The sequence below is a fragment of the Patella vulgata genome, chromosome 4, assembly GCF_932274485.2.
Source record: "Patella vulgata chromosome 4, xgPatVulg1.2, whole genome shotgun sequence".
NCBI classification, from domain to species: Eukaryota; Metazoa; Mollusca; class Gastropoda; family Patellidae; genus Patella; species Patella vulgata.
The window spans coordinates 41,174,754-41,195,795 of record NC_065882.2 but is presented as its reverse complement, the minus strand read 5'-3'; the positions used below and the strand labels follow the sequence as shown (position 1 = coordinate 41,195,795).

General features: G+C 34.4%; 1 protein-coding gene across 2 annotated transcripts in view; it reads right to left on the bottom strand.

Annotated features, from left to right (window-relative positions):
* LOC126818819 (laminin subunit alpha-1) overlaps window positions 1-21,042 on the bottom strand; it is a 295,094-nt gene that overhangs the window by 76,643 nt on the left and 197,409 nt on the right. The window contains exons 37-40 of one of the 2 annotated variants that reach the window (XM_050546415.2): window positions 20,113-20,229; window positions 6,401-6,558; window positions 1,083-1,221; window positions 585-684 (exon numbers count right to left, since the gene is read on the bottom strand). In XM_050546415.2, coding sequence (XP_050402372.1) covers window positions 585-684; window positions 1,083-1,221; window positions 6,401-6,558; window positions 20,113-20,229 — 514 coding nt within the window. Of the gene's footprint in view, window positions 1-218; window positions 237-584; window positions 685-1,082; window positions 1,222-6,400; window positions 6,559-20,112; window positions 20,230-21,042 lie in introns of those variants that run through there. The other variant, XM_056100691.1, reaches the window with a different exon arrangement.

The window sequence follows — 21,042 nt, the reverse complement described above, 5'->3', positions numbered from 1 at the left end:
ATGTCCATAGCAGTTATATCTCATAACAACCTGTCATGACGTCATCATAGGTTGATATATTTGGTTCATATCAACCGCTGATGACGTCATGACAGGTTGATATTTCATATATTTCATATCAACCGCGAAATGGCGTTGTATATGTCGGATATAAACCTACTCTCCCTCGGATTGATATTATCAACCTCAGGTAGGTTAATATCCTATACATAAAGTACCTTGTATTCCCTGTTCTTTTTTCATTGTCGCTTTTTCTGGCAGTCTTGAAGGCTAAAAAGGATTGATTACTTGTCTGACTCCGTATTACTATCCATTTTGTTTTTGCTTTCAATTCAATTACTCCAAAATGGCGACATATAAACAAAAACATGCATGACATTCACGTGATTACTTCGGTAATTTTCGCTTTTTGGCGGAAACTATCGAGCAATTATCCAATCATTGTTACTTTTTAATAGAAGAGCCCATTCAATTTAAGGGTGAAATGGCGTTGTATATGTCGGATATAAACCTACTTTCCCTCGGATTGATATGATAGAGAACATGCGGGCAAAGCCCAAGTTAATATCCTATACATAAAGTACCTTGTATTCCCTTTTCTTTTGTCATTGTCGCTTTTTCTTGCAGTCTTTTACTTTTTTCTATAGATTTTGTTACATCATTCCGCAGACCAGTTACATTACTCTAAAATACAATATCAAATAAATGCACAGGTTAACACAAACAGAACCCTTGACAGTTGGAATTTGAAATGAGTGTATTCTATAGCACCACTGTCTGGACAAAATTTCCCTCATAGCACACTCCATGGCATATGCTTCTCTTTATTAGCCTGGTTGGTGCAGAAAGTAGGATGTTAAGCCCCATTTCATTTCTCACTTAAATTGAAGCAGAGTTATTATGTCCCAAAAAGTGTGGCAGTCAGGCGTATGGAGGGCCGAACTCATTTCAATAGTCCCCCTAAATGGATTATTGTTGTAGCCTTTAATGTGCTAATGAGAAAACGGGAGGAAAAAATACTACAGCATCAAAATTTATTTAAGTGTATTAATATTGTGTGTGATATCATTACAACAACTTACTATATCAACTGTACTTCTTGCCGTCTGTAAGGCTATTCTTGAAGCATTTTTGGCCTGGTTGATGGCATCTACGATATTACTGTACACTTTAGCAGCTTTCAGTGGTAGTTTTGCATCAGCTCTTGTTTTAGAAAACAATCTATAAAAGATATATTAGTCTTATGAAATACTTTATAAATTTAGAAATAGAAATACAGTAAGTTCAATGTAAGACATTATTTCTTGCAAGGAACATCATCAAAACTTGTATTCAACTCTGAACATGTACATATTGCACAACATTAGAATTTATTCGATTGTTTGTCTCATGACCTTAAACAATTTAAATTAACTTTAGCCTCTAGAGAGAATGAATGAATGAAATGGAGCCTTAGCCTTTATAGAGAGTCCACAAGTTTTTTCAAAGTGATCAAGGGTCTTAACTCTGGCAGTAATTATCAGAAATCGTTGAAAATAAATAGGATTCTATGTCTCATGACCTTAAACACTGTGTATCAGATATTAACTTTAGCCTAAAGAGCTTCTACAAGATTTTTCAAAGGGGTCAAGGGCTATGACTCTGACAGTAATTATCCAAAATAGTGGAAAATCAATAGGATTCTTCCTCTCATGACCTTAAACAGTGTGTATAAATTGACTTTAGACTCTAGAGTGTCCACAAGATATTTCAAAGCGATCAAGAGTCATAACTCTGGCAGTAATTATCGGAAACCATTGAAAATCAATGGGCTTCTGCATCTCATGACAAAAACCACTGTTAAATTTAAAGTCAATCGGACAGGGTTCTTAATCCATTTTGAAACAAACCGGCCAGAATTGGGTCAAATGAGGTCCAGTAGGAAATGGGTTAATATTATAAGCTTACATTCCCTTTAATATAACTAGATTTCAACAAAAATAATTCTTGATAATTTGTTATGGAGAATGTCATATTTTAATGTATGATATTACCAAAAAAATAACGACAGGTATACATTTTGAAAATTTTCCATATTTAATTCACGTACCAGCTTGAAGTTCATGTCAGTAACATTCCAGAATAAATTACTGTCTTCGTTTATTCGATGAAATGTTTGCGTTTCATAAGTCGATGATCTAAAATATTAGCATTTGTCTACTATTGCCAGTATCAGAAAATGCAGTAGCCAAAATAAACTGATACGGCACCATGGCATTTCTTCATAACACAATTTGTAGTTTTTTGTCTATCACGTAACTAGTCACATAACTTGCAAAAAGTTTTTATTCATTCGTCGATGAAAGACAAACGGCACAATTGTCACTTGACAACCATAATTGAAATTACTTTAAAATAAAAATTACGTACGATTATGATATAGCCTATAATAAGATAGGTTGCCAGGCAACGAAACATGCGCCCACAGTAACTAAATCGTCCGGGCAGTCAACAAGGGTTGTCGCATATTTTTACTTTTTTCGGTAATGACACATTTATAATACACTAAAATCTGATTAAGAGCAACAACTCACGAAGTAATTATCAGAAAACTATTAGAATTTGTTTGGTTTTTATAAATTTCTGCCCCATGCTAACGTTTTGTATGCAAAGCTTTTAATATCATAGATTTAACTGTTCAAGTCATAAAAATTCATTGAAAATCAATATACTTGTTCGTCTCAAGATCTTAAACTCTGTGTATCAATCTGAAGTCAATCGGATGATAGCTTAAGGGCCATAACTTTGGCAGTAATTATCGGAAATCGTTGAAAATCAATAGGAATCTTCGTCTCATGACCTCAAACACTGTGTATAAATTAAAACTCAATCGGATATTAACTTGAGCCTCCAGAGCATCCACAAGATTTTTTGAAGTGATCAAGGGCCATAACTCTGGCAGTAATTATCGGAAATCGCTGAAAACCAATAGGCTTCTTCGTCTCATGACCTTAAAAACTGTGTATAAATTGAAAGTCAATCGGATATTAACTTTGGCCTCTAGAGCATACACAAGATTTTTCAAAGTGATCAAGGGCCATAACTCTGGCAGCAAATATTGGAAATCGCTGAAAATCAATAGGCTTCTTCGTCTCATGACCTTAAACACTGTGGATAAATTTAAAGTCAATCAAATATTAACTTTCGCTTCTAGAGCATCCACAAGATTTTTCAGAGTGATCAAGGGCCATAACTCTGGCAGTAATTATCAGAAATCGCTGAAAACCAATAGGCTTCATCATCTTATGACCTTAAACACTGTGTATAAATTTAATGTCAATCGGATGTTAACTTTAGCCTCTAGAGCATCCACAAGATTTTTTGAAGTGATCAAGGACCATAACTCTGGCAGTAATTATCGGAAATCGTTGAAAATCAATAGGTTTCTTCGTCTCATGACCTTAAACATTGTGTATAAATTTAACGTCAATCGGATATTAACTTTGGCCATTAGAGCATCCACAAGATTTTTTGAAGTGATCAAGGGCCATAACTCTGGCAGTAATTATCGGAAATCGCTGAAAATCAATAGGCTTCTTCGTCTCATGACCTTAAACACTGTGTATAAATTTAAAGGCAATCGGATATTAACTTTGGCCTTTAGAGCGTCCACAAGATTTTTTGAAGTGATCAAGGGCCATAACTCTGGCAGTAATTATCGGAAATTGTTGAAAATCAATAGGCTTCTTCGTCTCATGACCTCAAACACTGTGTATAATTTAAGGTCAATTGGATATTAACTTTGGCCTCTAGAGCGTCCACAAGATTTTTCAAAGTGATCAAGGGCCATAACTCTGGCAGTAATTATCGGAAATTGCTGAAAATCAATAGGCTTCTTCGTCTCAAGACCTTAAACACTGTGTATAAATTTAAAGTCAATCAGATATTAACTTTAGCTTCTAGAGCGTCCACAAGCAATTGTGGACGACGGACAGACGGACGGACGGGGGCGACGACAATATACAGTGACCGCCCTAGACATTCGCCAATTCGCCAATGGCGACAATTATTTTTATTGGCGAATAAAGTGATGATACTGGCGAAAAATTTGGCGAATGAATTTTAGAGAATGTTATTTCGTAAATCTGCTAATATTAAACTTGAAATCGTCTCGTTCAACGCTTCTTTCGATAGACTCGATGGAGTGTCTATTTTTAGTACATTAATTACTCTAGTCTCAATCTTACAAGTCGCAAATCAGTCAATGTTACGCATTAAAAAACGACCGAAAGATCGAGTCTCAAGACTATAAAACACAGTTACGCCCCTTTTGTGTGGCACTGCGTTGTTTACATTCGCTTCACTACAAGTTTTCTTTACTTACGCAGCAAATAAATAAAACCCACAACAATGACAACTAATACTAGTAAACCCAAAATAAGGATAGATTCCCTTTTCTTTCCTACGACTACTGTTAGTCCAGAATCTACTTCCGTGAGTGAGCGTGTCATCTCGGACGCAAGTCCTTCGTTGGCTTCATCAACATGTGGACAAAAATTAGACCTTTAACCGAGACCGTCGAGCTAACCCTCAATGACCTCATGCTTATAAAAATGGATGGACCGGAAAGCATAAATTTTGAATTTGTCAGAGCATTTGATCAGTGGTGTCTTAAAAAGAATCCTCGTGTCTTTTCTGTTATGACGATGGAGTAAATTAAATCATGTGACTGTGAAGTACGTCCTAGAAGTATAAACATTTTTTTGTTATCTGCATTCATTCTCTCAATAATGTGAACTTTTGCATGGACAAAGAGATAAAATAATATTCTTGTGTACTATATAAGTACATATTAAAGGGACAATAACACTCTTGCTGGCTTGACAGCTCCAGAAAATAAAAAAAATAGCCTTATTCTAAGTACTAGATGTGTTAGTGTCATACCTGTTGTGTAAATTATCCATTAAATCCTATTTTACTTGTCCAGAGGGTTCAAAAATATTTTTAAATCCAAGTCACATTTGAAAAGCTTTACGTCAGGCTTTTCAAATCATTTAGTTGAATTTTTCTATTTTTTTAAATTAGGTGTGTTAAGATGAAATTTGTATCATCAATTAATTGGAATATTGTAAAATAGTACAATTTGTTGACCAGAATAAAGATTGGGACATATTATTCAGTTACAACAAGAGTGGTATTGAGCCATTAAACATTTATTTTCATTTTCAATTAACAAACATATGAATACAAATGATATAAAATATTTGGCTAAAACTTTCTGAATTGGCTAATAAAATTTTGATTTGGTTAAAAATTTGGCTAAAGGTTTTACGAGTCTAGGGCGGTCACTGCAATATTCGACCACATTTCAATGTGGGCGTATAAAAAACAACAATATTTTAAAAATTAGGCCTTTGTAAGAATGTGTATAAAATAAAAAAAATCATAACGGTAAACGCTATTTAAAACTGGTTCATTGACCTAATGGATTATGAACCACATGGCCGATTCTCACTAAGGTATGACTGTTGTTGCAGCCGACAAGCAAGTTGATTGACTTCTTAATTAACAAGTAATAATCAACCAACCCGTTGTAATTTAGCCGAAAGTAGATTGATTTATTATACCATAGTGGCCGGTTCATTGTTTTACCAATTGGCTTGATTGAATTTCAAGCGACTAAAGCCGACAAAAAAAACAGCCAACTAAGATCACCGCAATCGAAAATTGCTGAAAATCAATAGGATTCTTCTTCTCATGACCTTCAACACTCTGTATAAATTTAACTCCAAGCGGATATTAATTTTAGCCTCTAGAGCGTCCACAAGATTTTTCAAAGTGATCAAGGGCCATAACTCTGGCAGTAATTATCGGCTTCTTCGTCCTGTGACCTTAAACAATATCCACAAATTTAGAGTTCGCAGCAAAACTGTGCATAGTGCAAACATTCTGCCAATGTAGATGTGGTTGCAGATCCCTGCAATCAAAAATCACTGAAAATCAATAGGATTCTTCATCTATAAATTACTGAGGCCTTCTGATTTTTCACAAAATGAATAGTTCTCTCTACTTTAAAAACAGACCAAAATTTACATATGGTGGTGTCAATCCCAGATATTATCTTTAATTTTCAGAGACGTTCAATAACATTTTTAACCGTTTAGCCGCCATATTGGATTTTACAAAAAATCTTCAAATCGATATTCAGCTGCCATTTTGATTCATATTTTCATAAACTTTTTATTGTTTTGAACCTACTCCAATCGGTAACAATTCTAAGGGAGATACTCAATAATGCATGTTGTAACTTGATTGTTGACGTGACAAGGCGTGACCTGACGTACTGAAACAAGTCAGTATTCATTCGGAGTTCTATTTTTTTTTTTTAAATTTGTTCTCCATTAAGTGCCTGACTTTATACCTGTCTAGATCTCTTGCAGTGTCTGCTAATCTTCTAGCATGTTCCCATGCTCTTCTTCCATACTCTGCAGACCGACTCAATAATTTGTTCAAGTTATAATACGACTGATCTAATATAATAGCTGTTGTATCTAATGATGATTCCTTTCTTTCTAGAGCCTGGAAAATTAATTTCAGATATCAAAATTTAATAGCCCATTAAAATATTTTGTAATTATTAGCTCTGCTTGCCACGAAATAAAAAGATAGGTTGCCAGGCAACGAAACATACGCCCACAGCAGCTAAATCGTCCTAGTGGTCGTCAAGGGTTGTCGCATATTTATTCCTTTGTAGCTAATTGGGGGCCATTACAAGACAGTTCCATACAGATCAGATTATAATTTTAGCTGTTTGAGGGTTCAAAAGGTTCTACAAACTGAAACAAGGGTCTCAACTCTGGGTAATCTACAGAAATTGTTGAAATTTGACAGGCTTTTTTGTTTTACTAATTTAAATAATGCATATAAATTTCATACAGATCAGATGATCATTTTTGTCATTCAAATGTTCACAAGGTTCACAATCGCCAGAACTCTAGAAATTATTGACAGAAATTGCTGAAATTCAATAGACCTCTGTTTCACAAATTTAAATGATGCATATAAATTAATTTCATCGATCGAGCATCAACAAGGTTGAACAAAGTGAAACAAGGGCCATAACTCTAGACATAATGAACAGAAATTATTGAAATTAAATAGGCTTCTTCGCTTCACTAATTTAAATCATGCATATAAATTTCACAAAGATTGGGTGATAATTTTTGGCATTAAAGCGTTCACAAGGTTCAAGTGAAATAAGGACCACAACTATAGACGTAATAAACAGAAATTGCTGCAATTCAATAGGATTCTTCATTTCACTAATTTAAATAATGCATATAAATTTCAGAAAGATCGGAATGATAACTTTTGGCGTTAGAGCGTTCCCTAGGTTCAACAAGCCAACAGTGAGGCTGATGTCCCCCGCCGAAATCCCAAAATAAATAGATGACACATATTAAGTAATCAAACATTTATTTTTTTCAAAAGTATCAAGCAATCAAACTGATTATCAACTATACACTAAGTTTCATCACTCTCTATCAGATAGAATCAAAGCTTTGCTTAGCTTTAGCTTGAAATGTTAATCATTGAACTCAGCCAAGATATTCACCTAATGAACATCTACATCAAGTTTAAACATCCTACCTCAATTAAAAGCAGAGTTGTTATGTTACAAAGTCTTGACCAATCAAATTGCTTATCGCTCCTTAGCCTAAGCAGAAAATTCTCATCATCGAACTTTGTCAAGGTAATGATATGATGAATCTATACTCGGAGTTTCATCACTCGAACTTATTTATAACCAAAGTTATTATGCCCCAAAGCATCAACCAATCAGATTGCTTATCTCTGCTTACCGTAAGCAGACAATGTTTATCACCGAACTCCATCAAGGCATTCACGAAATGAATGCCTTACGCCAAGTTTGAACATTCTACCTCAGAAGGGGGGGTCGCGTGGGTAAGACGCTGGCTCGCTAGCCTGGAGGTCGGGTGTTCGATCCCTGCATTGGCCGAGAAAGTTCATTTAGATTTTCCGGCGTGGTTTCCCCTTGTCAGTGATGCAGGATGGAGGGCCTGACAAGGACAGCTGTCTAGTTGTTCAGATGGGACAAAAAACCGAAGTCCCGTGTACACATTGGCGTGCACATAAAAGATCCCTTGGCAGTTGGATTTCGATATAAGAGTAGGCCGTAGCGCCGCTGCCCGGGCAAAATTTCCATCATAGTGCACTGTATGGCGTATGCCCGTCTTCATTAGCCCAGGTTAGGAGCAGAACAGTAGGACGTTAAACCCCATTACATTTCATTTCAATTAGAAGGAGAGTTATTGTGTTCCAAAGTCTCTACCCGTCAAATTGCTTAATGCTCTGTTTACCCTAAGCAGAAAATACTCATTATTGAACTTAGTCAAGGTATTGATGTGATAAAACTATACACAAGTTTCATCACTTTTACTTAATTTGAACTAAAGTTATCGCGTCCCAAAGGATCAACCAATCAAATTGCTTATTTCTGCATACCCTAAGCAGAAAATTCTCATTTTCGAACTCCATCATGGCATTCACCAAATAAACATCTATGCCAAGTGTAAACATTCTAGCTAAATTAGAATGAGAGTTATTGTGTTCCAAAGTGTCAATCAATCAAATTACTTATCGCTTTGCTTACCCTGAGCAGAAAATGCTCATTATCGAACTTAGTCAAGGTATTGATGTAATAAAACTATACACCAAATTTCATCACCCTCACTTATTTAGAACTAAAGTTATCGTTTCACAAAGTATCAACCAATCAAATGGCTTATTTCTGCTTACCCTAAGCAGAAAATGCCCATCTTCGAACTCCATCAAGGCATTGACCTAATAAACACCTACACCAAGTTTACATTCTAGCTCAATCAGAAGGAGAGTTATTGTGTCCCAAAAAGTGTGAAGGACAGACAGACCAACAGGCAGACAGGAGGATGAACCCATTTTATTAGTCCCCTGCTTTCTTCGAAACAAGGGCCATAACTCTATACATAATAAACGGAAATTGCTGAAATTCAATAGGCTTCTATCTTGCTAATGTAAAACACATATATCAATTTTAAAACAATTGAATAATAACTTTTGGAAAGTTCTACTTATCTATGAACACAATACAATTCCTTCACAGTTATTTAAATCTATCCATGCAATTGCAATTCTTAATCATAAATAAGTAAGTGTGTAAAACTCTGTGTTTATATAGACAACCCCTATGTATCAAAGACTCACTTGTTTGCACTATACTAGACACTATATGGCGGGATTTAAGGGCCAAAACTAAATGTATGTTGAAAGTGTTATTATACATCATAGAAAATACCTAATACCTAAGATGCAAAATACATATGTCGTTATACTTATAATGATGAATACATAATACCGTTAAAGTAAAAGTCAAATGTCAAATTACAAATGTTTTTTGGAAAAAATCTACTAATGTTGCAAAGAACACAACCTTTTCACATATACACTTCAACAAAGCAACTTTGCAAAATGACATTTGTCTTTTTTCTTTTAACGCATCTTGAGTTCTTGGGTTCAAAGGACAACGGTCAAAGGACATCGGGTCACATGTAAAATTGTTAAAATGAATGCTCCTAAGAAGGAAAGAACGGATATAGGCTGGACCTTCTTTTAGTATCTGGAGACTTGTCAGTCATGATGTTGATATTAGATAGGCCAACATGTATAATCTAAACAAGGTGCCATCCATTATTGAGATTACCGTTAATCATTCTTACAAGAGTGGGCCACAGTGTCGCTGCCCGGGCAAAATGCCCCTCATAGCACACTGTATGCCGTATGCCCGTCTTCATTAGGAGCAGAAAATTAGGACGTTAAATCCCATTTCATTTCACTTATTTTTTTTTTGCTGTCATATTTTTGTTTAAATACCATTGTCATTGGACTGTGTAAAGTCAGTAAATTACAGTTTCCTGGGGGAGTTATGGTATTGGTGTTTCATATTTCGGATAACTTTCGTAAACTGCACTTGAGTAAATAAATAAATGAAATTAAATATTAAATCAGAATCAGATCTTTTCTCATTATTCACTGTAGTAGGCATAGGCAAGTATATGGGATGGGATATGAAACGTTTCCATCTCTTGTTAAATTAAATTTTTGATTGCTGGCAGGCAGTAAAAACTTTAAAACATTGTTGAATGAACCATTTTAAAATCAATCATTGTAATTACTTTCTAAATTAAAGAACATTTCATTAAATGGACTAATCGTTTTGTTTTCATGAAATTTACAACAAAGAACAGATACAAAATCAAAGTAAAATTTAAATTTTATTTCAAAAGGTTATCGTACATAATAATCATTTAATATATTTAATCTTTCCAAATATACAGTTTCCGTACATTTAAATTGACGCAAGATTCCATTAATTGATAATAACAAGTAAAGCGGTAAAGTCAAAATCCATACAACATATTTATAGTGTCCAGAAGGTCACTACGCAGACAACGACAAGCTTGTTAAATAAGCAGACAACCACAAGCTTATCTTTCCTTCATGGGAGCGTTCATTTTAACAATTTTACATATTCCCCGATGACCTTTGACCGTTGTCCTTTGACCCCAAGAACTCAAAATGCGTTAAAAGACAAAAGACAAATGTCATTTTGCAAAGTTGCTTTGTTGAAGTGTATATGTGAAAAGGTTGTGTTCTTTGCAACATTAGTGGATTTTTTCCAAAAAACATTTGTAATTTGACATTTGACTTTTACTTTAACGGTATTATGTATTCATCATTATAAGTATAACGACACATGTATTTTGCATCTTAGGTATTAGGTATTTTCTATGATGTATAATAACACTTTCAACTTACATTTAGTTTTGGCCCTTAAATCCGGCCATAGACACTAAGCATCTCTATAATAAATACTGACAAGTTAGTAAATTTGTATGAATATTGGTAAAATTCTAATTATCGGATCAAATCTAATACGAAAAGGGTAAAATCTGTAGAAACTGTGTGTTAATTAACAGGGGGGAGAAATTGACTGAAAGGTGAATTAATTATCGCTAGGGGTGAAAATCTCTGCGACAGTGTGTTTTCTGTACTAGGTGCGTTAATTAACGAACAGGTTAACCAGCGGCTGCCAGGCAGGATACACCCACATTTTCGAGAGATGGATAGAGAACAAGCTAAGAAGAAAGTGATTTTTCCTACAATCAAGGGCCATAATTCAGGAAATTAAAATTCAATGTGCGCGAATATCGAAATAAACTTACATTTCAAGTTTCAACAAAATCGGATAAAAATTGTGACCTCTATAGGGTCCACAACCTTGATATACCATATGTTTTACGCTATTTGAGAATGAAGGGCAGCCATTTTGTCTGTCAGTTTTGGGCTGATTTTCATGAAATTCGAACTCAGCTGTCCTTATGTTGTAACGGTGTAATAATAATATGTTTTTTTAAATTGGATAAAAATTATGACCTCTATAGGGTCCACAAGCTAAAAATACGATTTTTCGTACAATCAGGGGCCATAATTCAGGAAGTTACGGTCCGATATGCGCGAATATCGAAAGGAACCAAGATCCTTGGGTTATAAACTGCCATTTCAAGTTTCAACAAAATCGGATAAAAATTATGACCTCTATAGGGTTCACAAGCTAAAAACGCGATTTTTCGTAAAATCAGGGGCCATAATTCAGGAAGTTACAGTCTGATATGCGCAAATATCGAAAGGAACCGAGATCTTTGGGTTATAAACTTACATTTCAAGTTTCAACAAAATTGGATAAAAATTATGACCTCTATAGGGTTCACAAGCTAAAAATGCGATTTTTCGTAAAATCAGGGGCCATAATTCAGGAAGTTACTGTCCGATATGCGCAAATATCGAAAGGAACCGAGATCTTTGTGTTATAAACTTACATTTCAAGTTTCAACAAAATCAGGTAAAAATTGTGACCTCTATAGGGTCCACAACCTTGATATACCATATTTTTACGCTATTTGAGAACGAAGGGCGGCCATTTTGTCTGTCAGTTTTGGGACAATTTTCACAAAATTCAAACTCAGTCGTCCTTGGGGTGCAACGGTGATATAATAACACGATTTTTTAAATCGGATAAAAATTATGACCTCTATAGGGTCCACAAGCTAAAAACGTGATTTTTTGTACAATCAGGGGCCATAATTCAGGAAGTTACAATCCGATATGCGCGAAGATCGAAAGGAACCGAGATCTTTGGGTTATAAACTTACATTTCAAGTTTAAAAAAAAATCGGATAAAAATTGTGACCTCTATAGGGTCCACAACATTGATATACCATATTTTTACGCTATTTGAGAACGAAAGGCGGCCATTTTGTCTGTCAATTTCGGGCCGATTTTCACTAAATTCAAACTCAGCCATCCTTAGGGTGTAACGGTGATATAATTGAACGTTTTTTTAAATCGGATGAAAATTATGACCTCTATAGGGTCCACAAGCTAAAAACGCGATTTTTCGTACAATCAGGGGCCATAATTCAGGAAGTTACTGTCCGATATGCGCGAATATCGAAAGGAACCGAGATCATTGGATTATCAACTTAGATTTCAAGTTTCAACAAAATCGGATAAAAATTTTGACCTCTATAGGGTCCACAAGCTAAAAACATGATTTTTCGTACAAACAGGGGCCATAATCCATGAAGTTTCGATCCGATACATGCCAATATCGAAAGCAGCCCGAATCGTTTGGGGATAAACCTATATTTCAAGTTTCGTCTCAATCGGATAAGAATTGTGACCTGTAGAGAGTCCACAAACAATTGTGGACGGACGGACAGGGGCGACGGCATAATACGTCCACATGAAAATGTGGGCGTATAAAAATTGTGACCTCTATAGTGTCCACAAGCTAAAAACGTGATTTTTCGTACAAACAGGGGCCATAATCCATGAAGTTTCGATCCGATACATGCCAATATCGAAAGCAGCAGAGATCTTTTGGGGATAAACCTATATTTCAAATTTCGTCAAAATCGGACAAGAATTGTGACCTGTAGAGAGTCCACAAACCAATTGTGGACGGACGGACGGACGGACGGATGTCCGGACGGACAGGGGCGACGACAATATATGTCCACATGAAAATGTGGGCGTATAAAAACGAATGACACAGTGTGTATTCTTTGTTTGGTGAGTTTTCTCGATAGCATGTTATAACTGCACCAAAAGTGTCTTATCAAGGACTAGCAGGCTTAATCTGACGCGTAGGTGTCAATTCTAAATTTACAGTGCGATTTCTTGTTCGACCGTTTGTTTTACGCAGATCTGTCTTTGGTAAGTGTAGGTCTTTATACATGGATTTATACCAGCTGTAGTTACATATGTGCCCCAGGTTTATAATACACATTCACTAAAATTGTTGAGCTGCGGTGATGATCAATTTTATTACCCCTAATAAGTCTGGCAATTAGCAGTTGTTATATAACATCTGCTCTGACGGCAGTTTGTGTGGTAATATGTAACTTGGAAATACGTTTAATAATTTAACAAATTCAATAAGAACAACCAAGGCATCAAATTTTCGCATATTTCTAATAATGTAATAGTTAGTATTTCATTGTATATTTTAAATCTTATAATCCCTGAAGATATCGGAATCGAAATCCCAGATAGGATATAAATTTTGATATTATTTGTAAGATATGCTTCCAATTATACTCAATTTTGATATTATTTGTAAGATATGCTTACAATTATACTCATCGATCACTTTAGAGCATTTTGGCGCTGGTAATATCATAATATGTAGCAAATGGTGCACCACCTTCTCACTTGAGAATCATCGCTATTTGACTCATTTTTGCATTTCCCATCAATGGTGATAGTACAATTTGAAATCATAATATCCGACTAGGCGCGTTTGTTTATTTTACATGTCGTATGAAGCCACAGTTTAACTATTAAAAGAATTGACGGCCATTTTGAATATTTCCTACTAGCTCACTCTTAAATTCCACTTGTTGACCATGTTTCTTTTGAATCGCCCTAATATTCCACAAAATGTCATTATTGGAACTAATACGTATAGAAGCGAATGCATCGGCCCATAACAACTGCAAATTAAAGAAAAAATAAATAAAGCAGATAATTTATACGTTACAATTTAATTAAAACGTTAAATTATGAAGGCATATGCATATTAATAATGTAATAATAACTAGACCTGCAAGCAACACTGAACCGGCTTTCAGGAATCAGACAGGAAGTTTGTCATACAATAGCCCATTCAACGAGCTACCAAACGATACTTTAGATGTTTTGATGCGGTCACACCCGACGGTAAAATCACGATTTTTGCAAGAGCACCGATTTTTACTGTTTTTTTTTAAATATCGAATATTTTTTCGACTACTTCCGGATCATTGTCGGGATAGATTTAACACGTTGTATGGGAACTTAACTTCCTGTACCAGAAGTTTCAGAAAGATCCATTGGACAGTTTTTAAAAGAAAGGAAAATTAGAAGATATTTAACAATATTTAGCAAATAATGGGTAGTCTGATGCCAATGACTTATCTCCCTTATACCATTAGACCATTAGAAAAAGATATAACGATTTTTCAACTTTTTTCAAAGATTGTGGCCCTCTTTGGACCATTTATACTATACTGAGGCTTTTAAATTTGGATTCACATCCTAGACCACCGTTAGGACTCTAAGTAACAGAAGTTTAAGAAAGGAAATAAGAGAAGTTTTCGAAATAAAAGCGTCTGAATAGGCTCCAAAAAGAAAAATAATAGATTTTCAGCGTTCCATTATATATTGCCTAACCCGCGAATTTTTACCATTTAGATGTCATAAGATCGTCCATTGTTCGAGATGAAAGCGTCTGAATAGCCCCCAAGACCGGGACAAGGCCGAAATATGGAAGAAACGATTCATTTAAACTATATTGAGGCTTTTAAATTTGGATTCACACCCTAGACCACCGTTTAAGAAAGGAAAAAAGAGACATTTTCGAGATGAAAGCATCTGAATAGCCCCCAAAAATGAAAATACTAGATTTTCAGCGTCCCATTATATATTGCCTAACCAGCGAATTTTTACCATTTAGATGTCATACGATAGTCCATTGTTCGGGCTATCCAATGACACTTTAGTTGTTTTGAAATCTTACGTAGTAATCACTTTTTTCGCAAGATCACCATTTTTTTTACTTTTTGTTGTTTTTTTCTCAAAATATCGGATATTTTTTCGACTACTTCCGGTTTTTGGATCATTGTCAGGATAATTTTAACAAGTTGTTTGGTTACCTAACCTTCTGTACAAGAAGTTTCAGAAAAATCCATACAGCTGTTTTCCAAAGAAAGAAAAATGGTAGAGTATTTTCAGTAATTTAAGTATTTTTCAACTTTTTTCCAAGATTGAGGCTCTTTTTGGACACCTTATATTATTTCAATGCTTTTATTTTTGGACTCACGCCATAATCTACCAATAGTACTCTGAGTAAAAAAAGTTTAAGAAAAATCGTAGTGTTCGTTTTCGAGAAAATGGCGTCTCAAAATGCTCCAAAACGGAAAATACTAGATTTTTGGCGTACCATATTTTATTTTCTAGCCATCTAAATCGTATCATTCAGATGTCATATGATAGTCCATTAATGGAGCTATCCAGCGAAACTTTAGTTCTTTTGGTCCGCTAACATCTGATGGAGAAATCAAGTTTTTCGCAAGAGTGCTATTTTTTTAACCCTTTTTCTTCATTTTTTGAATACTTCCGGTATGGAGATTATTGTTGGGATAGTTTTAATAACCGGATTGGCTTATCAAATAGCCACAGGGCTATGTAATGATATATTACATTGCCTGGTCAGATAAAATGCCCCTGGAAAATTCTATGTTCAATAGGGGCAAAAATGCAAAAATGTCAATATATCGAAAATTAAATATAAATATTTCAATAAATATTATACATCGTTAAAATTGTAATTAGGTCAGCTATCTGAATGTGTAACCTTTTTGTAAAAATTTGTTTAAATAATAAAGTAATAGAGCATTTTCCAAAATTTCACGATTTTTCAACTTTTTTCGATTTTCAGTACGTTATTTTACCTATTCCAGACATTTCAATGTCTTATTGGATGGATTCATGCACACAACTACCGGAGGGACTCTCGATAGGGAAAGTTTAAAGACAAATCCTTGGAGTAGTTTTCGAGATACAGGCGTCCAAAAACGCTCCAAATCAGAAAATACTTGATTTTCAACATGCCATATTTTGCTGCCTGTTCATAGTATCCATATAAATCGGGCATCATACGACAGTCCATTCACCGAGCCACTCATCGATACCCTAATTTGTTACATCCGTTGATACTGGACGGAGAAATCACATTTTTTTGGTTTACGGATCGATGTTGAAATTGCTTTACAAAATAAAATGACCATATGGCTTTATGTTTCAGGACTTTCAGAAACATCAATTAATCCTTTCAAAAAAATATAAGAGTTGGGGAATGGGCCCAAAATTCGAAAAATAAAAGGCGATAACTCGGAATGAAACTTATATTTCTGGAATTGGATGGTCTTCAGGTATCCAAAAATGTAGGTCAAATTTGAACATTTTGAAAAATAACAAAAATGTCTTGTAAACTACGTTTTTTCAATTTTCGAACGACAGAAGTCCAGGACGAATTTTCGAAATTGAAAAATGTGAGATAGCCATTGTCTCGAAAAAGAATCAGGGTTTCTGAAAATGTCATTTGTTTGAAAATAGGTAAAGAATTGACGAAACCACGGCCAATTTTCAATATCGTGAAAAAGTAAAAAGTTCGGTCACTTCCGGTATGCGCAGAAGTTTCAAAATTGTTTTAAGGAGTAGCCACCACCTGGTTTCCCAATAGAATATTTGGTTCCAGATCGATATCTGTTTTAGATCATGGAGAAATAGGCTCCCGGGATAAATAATAATAATAATAATAATTTTAGTAAAAACAATAGTCTTTCAGACAAAGTCTGAAAGCCTAAATAATGGTATTGCTTGTATTTTTTTCTTGTCTATTTTACTTGTGTGTTTGAACTTTTACCATTTCTTTGATTATAATATAATGGCTTGGGCTGGGGTTTTTTTTCATTTGAGATACCAACCGAAATTTCCTATGAGAAACAAAATAAATTGTATACATGTTAATAAAATATCAAGCTTTATTAAAATGATAGAAAAGTGAAACATACATTTATGTCATTGCAATAAGAATAGACCACAGTATGCACACACATGACAAAATTCTCCTTTCTGGTGTACTTTGTCATCTTGGAATAAACTGTCACAGGTAAAAATAGTCACACTCCATCCAACTATTTCAGCATATCCATTATTGGACTCGCCTTTCTATCTGAGAACAGTGTCGCCTTTCGGTTTGAGATCAAAGATCAATTTTGGGTGAAAAGCGTGCTCTCCGGATAGTACAAATTCTATAATAAGGATGAGACTGAATCCACTGTACCCGTGGTTTATCAGTGCCGTGGAGTATAGTAATAAAGGTATTTCATACAATCGTAGACAATGGGAATATTAAGTTATGTGTTTCAATTTAGCTGTTCTTGTAAAACCCATATTTCCATAGGGTGTCATAGGTCGGTATTGTGCATGCAAAGACAAGCTTGTTACACAAAGTGTGATGGAATCATAGCATACCAGAAGATGTTCAACGATCCACTCCACATGTTGGAGGCAGACGTGAGTACCTATTATTAGACATGATTAGTGTTACTTGGTATGTGATTTATCTATTGTTATATAGTGAGGGAATTCTGTTTCCTTGTATAGCCCTATTTACGACCCAGGTATGAAATACATTTATAAAATATAACGGCGACGAAATTTACAGGTTTTTTGTTTATAATTGTGCTTTCAAAACAGATTAGAGCATCTGATATCAATAGAGATTAGAATATATCGGATAATTAAATGGAGGTTTGGTGGGATATCAGTAAATAACGATATTGCGTGCGACCGATTATGAAATCCACAAAAAGACAAGAAATATAAATAACTGCAGCCAGACAATGGGACGCAGTAAAAAAAACATGTAGTATTCATCAACAAATGAAATACGCATAGATTAAAGAAGGCACATATGTAACTACAGCACGTATAAATCCATGTATAAAGACCTACCCTTAACAAAGACCGATCTGTGTAAAACATACGGTCGAATAAGAAATCGCACTGTAAATTTAGAATTGACACCTACGCGTCAGATTAAGCCTGCTAGTCCTTGATAAGACACTTTTGGTGCAGTTATAACACGTTATCGAGAAAACTCACCAAACAAAGAATACACGCTGTGTCATTTGTTTTTAACCTGTTCGTTAATTAACGCACCTAGTACAGAAAACACTGTCGCAGAGATTTTCACCCCTAGCGATAATTAATTCACTGTTCAGTCAATTTCTCACTCCTGTTAATTAACACACTGTATCTACAGATTTTAGACTCTTCGTATTAGATTTGTTGCGATAATTAGAATTTTACCGATATTCATACAAATTTACTAAAATCGGTAGATATCTATACCCTAAACATACAAATAATCGCAGAGATAGCAATAATTAATTCACCTTTCAGTCAATTTCTCACCCCTGTTAATTAACACACTGTATCTACAGATTTTAGTCTCTTCGTATTAGATTTCTTGCGATAATTAGAATTTTACCGATATTCATACAAATTTACTAAAATCGGTAGATATCTATACCCTAAACATACAAATAACATTATTACTACTTCTCAGTGTTACTGACAGACATACAAAATCATTGTTTCAAATCTTAAAGTGACATTAAACTATATATAATCTGAGGAATGATATTTGTCTCTGTTATCTAAAATATTAACAAGAATGAAGACATTGGTATTATTTATTACCCATGCCAAAATCTATTCTTTACAATGGTAGGCCTGCTTGTAGCTTGTGTGTTTGTAACTGACCATAACAGTTATTACAGTGAAACAAGGACTTAGATTATAAATTTAATACTATCCATACAGATCAGTTTATAAATCTTCACAAAGTTTTACAAAGAGACACAAGGGCCATATATTTCTAGAAGTCATTAAAAGAAATTTAATAGGTTTCATTAGAGTGTTCACAGGGTTCTACAAAGTGAAACAAGGGTCATAACTCTTAGACATAATTAATGCAAATTGCTGAAATTCAATAGGATTCTTCATTTCACTAATTTTAATAATGCATACAAATTTCATAAAGATTGGATGATAACTTTTGTCGTTAGCGCATTCACATTATTCAACAAAGTGAAACAAGAGCCATAACTCCAGACCTAATTAACAGAAATTTTTGAAATTCAACAAGCTTCTTCGTGTTACTCATTTAAATAATGCATATAATTATAAATATAATATAGATCGAATGATAACTTTTGTTGTCACAGTGTTCACACGGTTCAACAAAGAGAAACAAGGTCTATAACTCTAGACATAATTAACGGAAATTGCTGAAATTCAACAGGCTTCTTCGTTTCACTAAGTTAAAGATTGCCCATCAGTTTCATACAGATCGGATGATGATTTTAGTCGTTAGAGCATTCACATTATTCAACAAAGTGAAGCAAGGGCTATAACTCTAGACCTAATTAACAGAAATTGCTGAAATTCAATAGGTTTCTTTGTTTTACTCATTTAAATCATGCATATAAATATCATACAGATCGAATGTTAACTTTTGTTGTTACAGCGTTCACACAGTTCAACAAAGTGAAACAAGGGCCATAACTCTAGACAGTTTCATACAGATCGGATGATAATTTTAGTCGTTCACAAGGGGCAATAAAGTGAAACAAGGGCCATAACTCAAGAAGAAGTTAACGGAAATTATTGAAATTAAATAGGCTTCTTCATCTCACTAATGTAAACAACATATATCAATTTCAAAACAATCAGATGATAAATGTAGTCTGTTGAGTGTCCACAAGAAATTGTGGATGACGGATGGACGGACGGGGCGACGACAAAATATGACCACATTTCCATGTGAGCGTATAAAAATGATGCAGGTAATAAAATATTATTTATTAAATATTTGGCACACTTATAATATTTAATACTTACAATATAATTTTCTCTTAATCGGTCTAAATGATCTCTGGCACCTTTTATATAGAATTTGCCATCTTTAATTAAAATATCAGCATCACCTTTCAGGTCTCCAGCTTCCTTAATTTTATCCTGTAATTAACAATTAAAAAAGTTCCAACTAGAACTGCGAAGCAGTAATGACGGGTTTCACCGGTGCCACGTTACCCTTGAACTTATGTCACTTTCGGTGCCACGTTATCCGTAAACTTATGTAACTTCCGGTATCAATGAAACCGTTAAACAGATTTTCACATAAGCATTGCACAAATAGACGCAGAATCAACCAAATCTAGCGATATCAATTGCATCTATACATTTGTTACCATGTGTTACATATGTCTAAAAGGTGATCCTGACAAAATTTGTAACTAACTTACCGATAAGTTAGCTAACTTTCTAATGGGAAATTAAAATGGGAAAAAAATCTATAAAAGTCATCCTGACAAAATTGGATATTTCTCGACAAGGGAAGATACTAGAAGCCATTTTTGGACATCTATATGACAGTATTGATCCAATCTATATGTCCATTGGAATCAAATATCAAGATTGTTAAATGAATAATAAATATAACTCACTTACAAAAAAATATTTGTTTTGAAGCTAAAAATACAGTTTTTGCCCAAATGACATTACTTCCGGTGATAATGAAAATGTTCAATTAGTTCTATGAAATCATAAATGGCATAAGGCATCACATGGTGAAAATTTTATGTAAATCGAATAATAATTTCCACTTCCATAGACCCAAAAACTTGAACAGTGACTTGTAGAAAATCGTCCATTTCTCTGCAACCGTACAAGTTAGAAATCATTTTTTGGTATCTGTATGATCATATGGGTTCAATCTATATGTTGATTGGAATGAAATATCATAATTTTAAAACTTTTACAAATCAGACT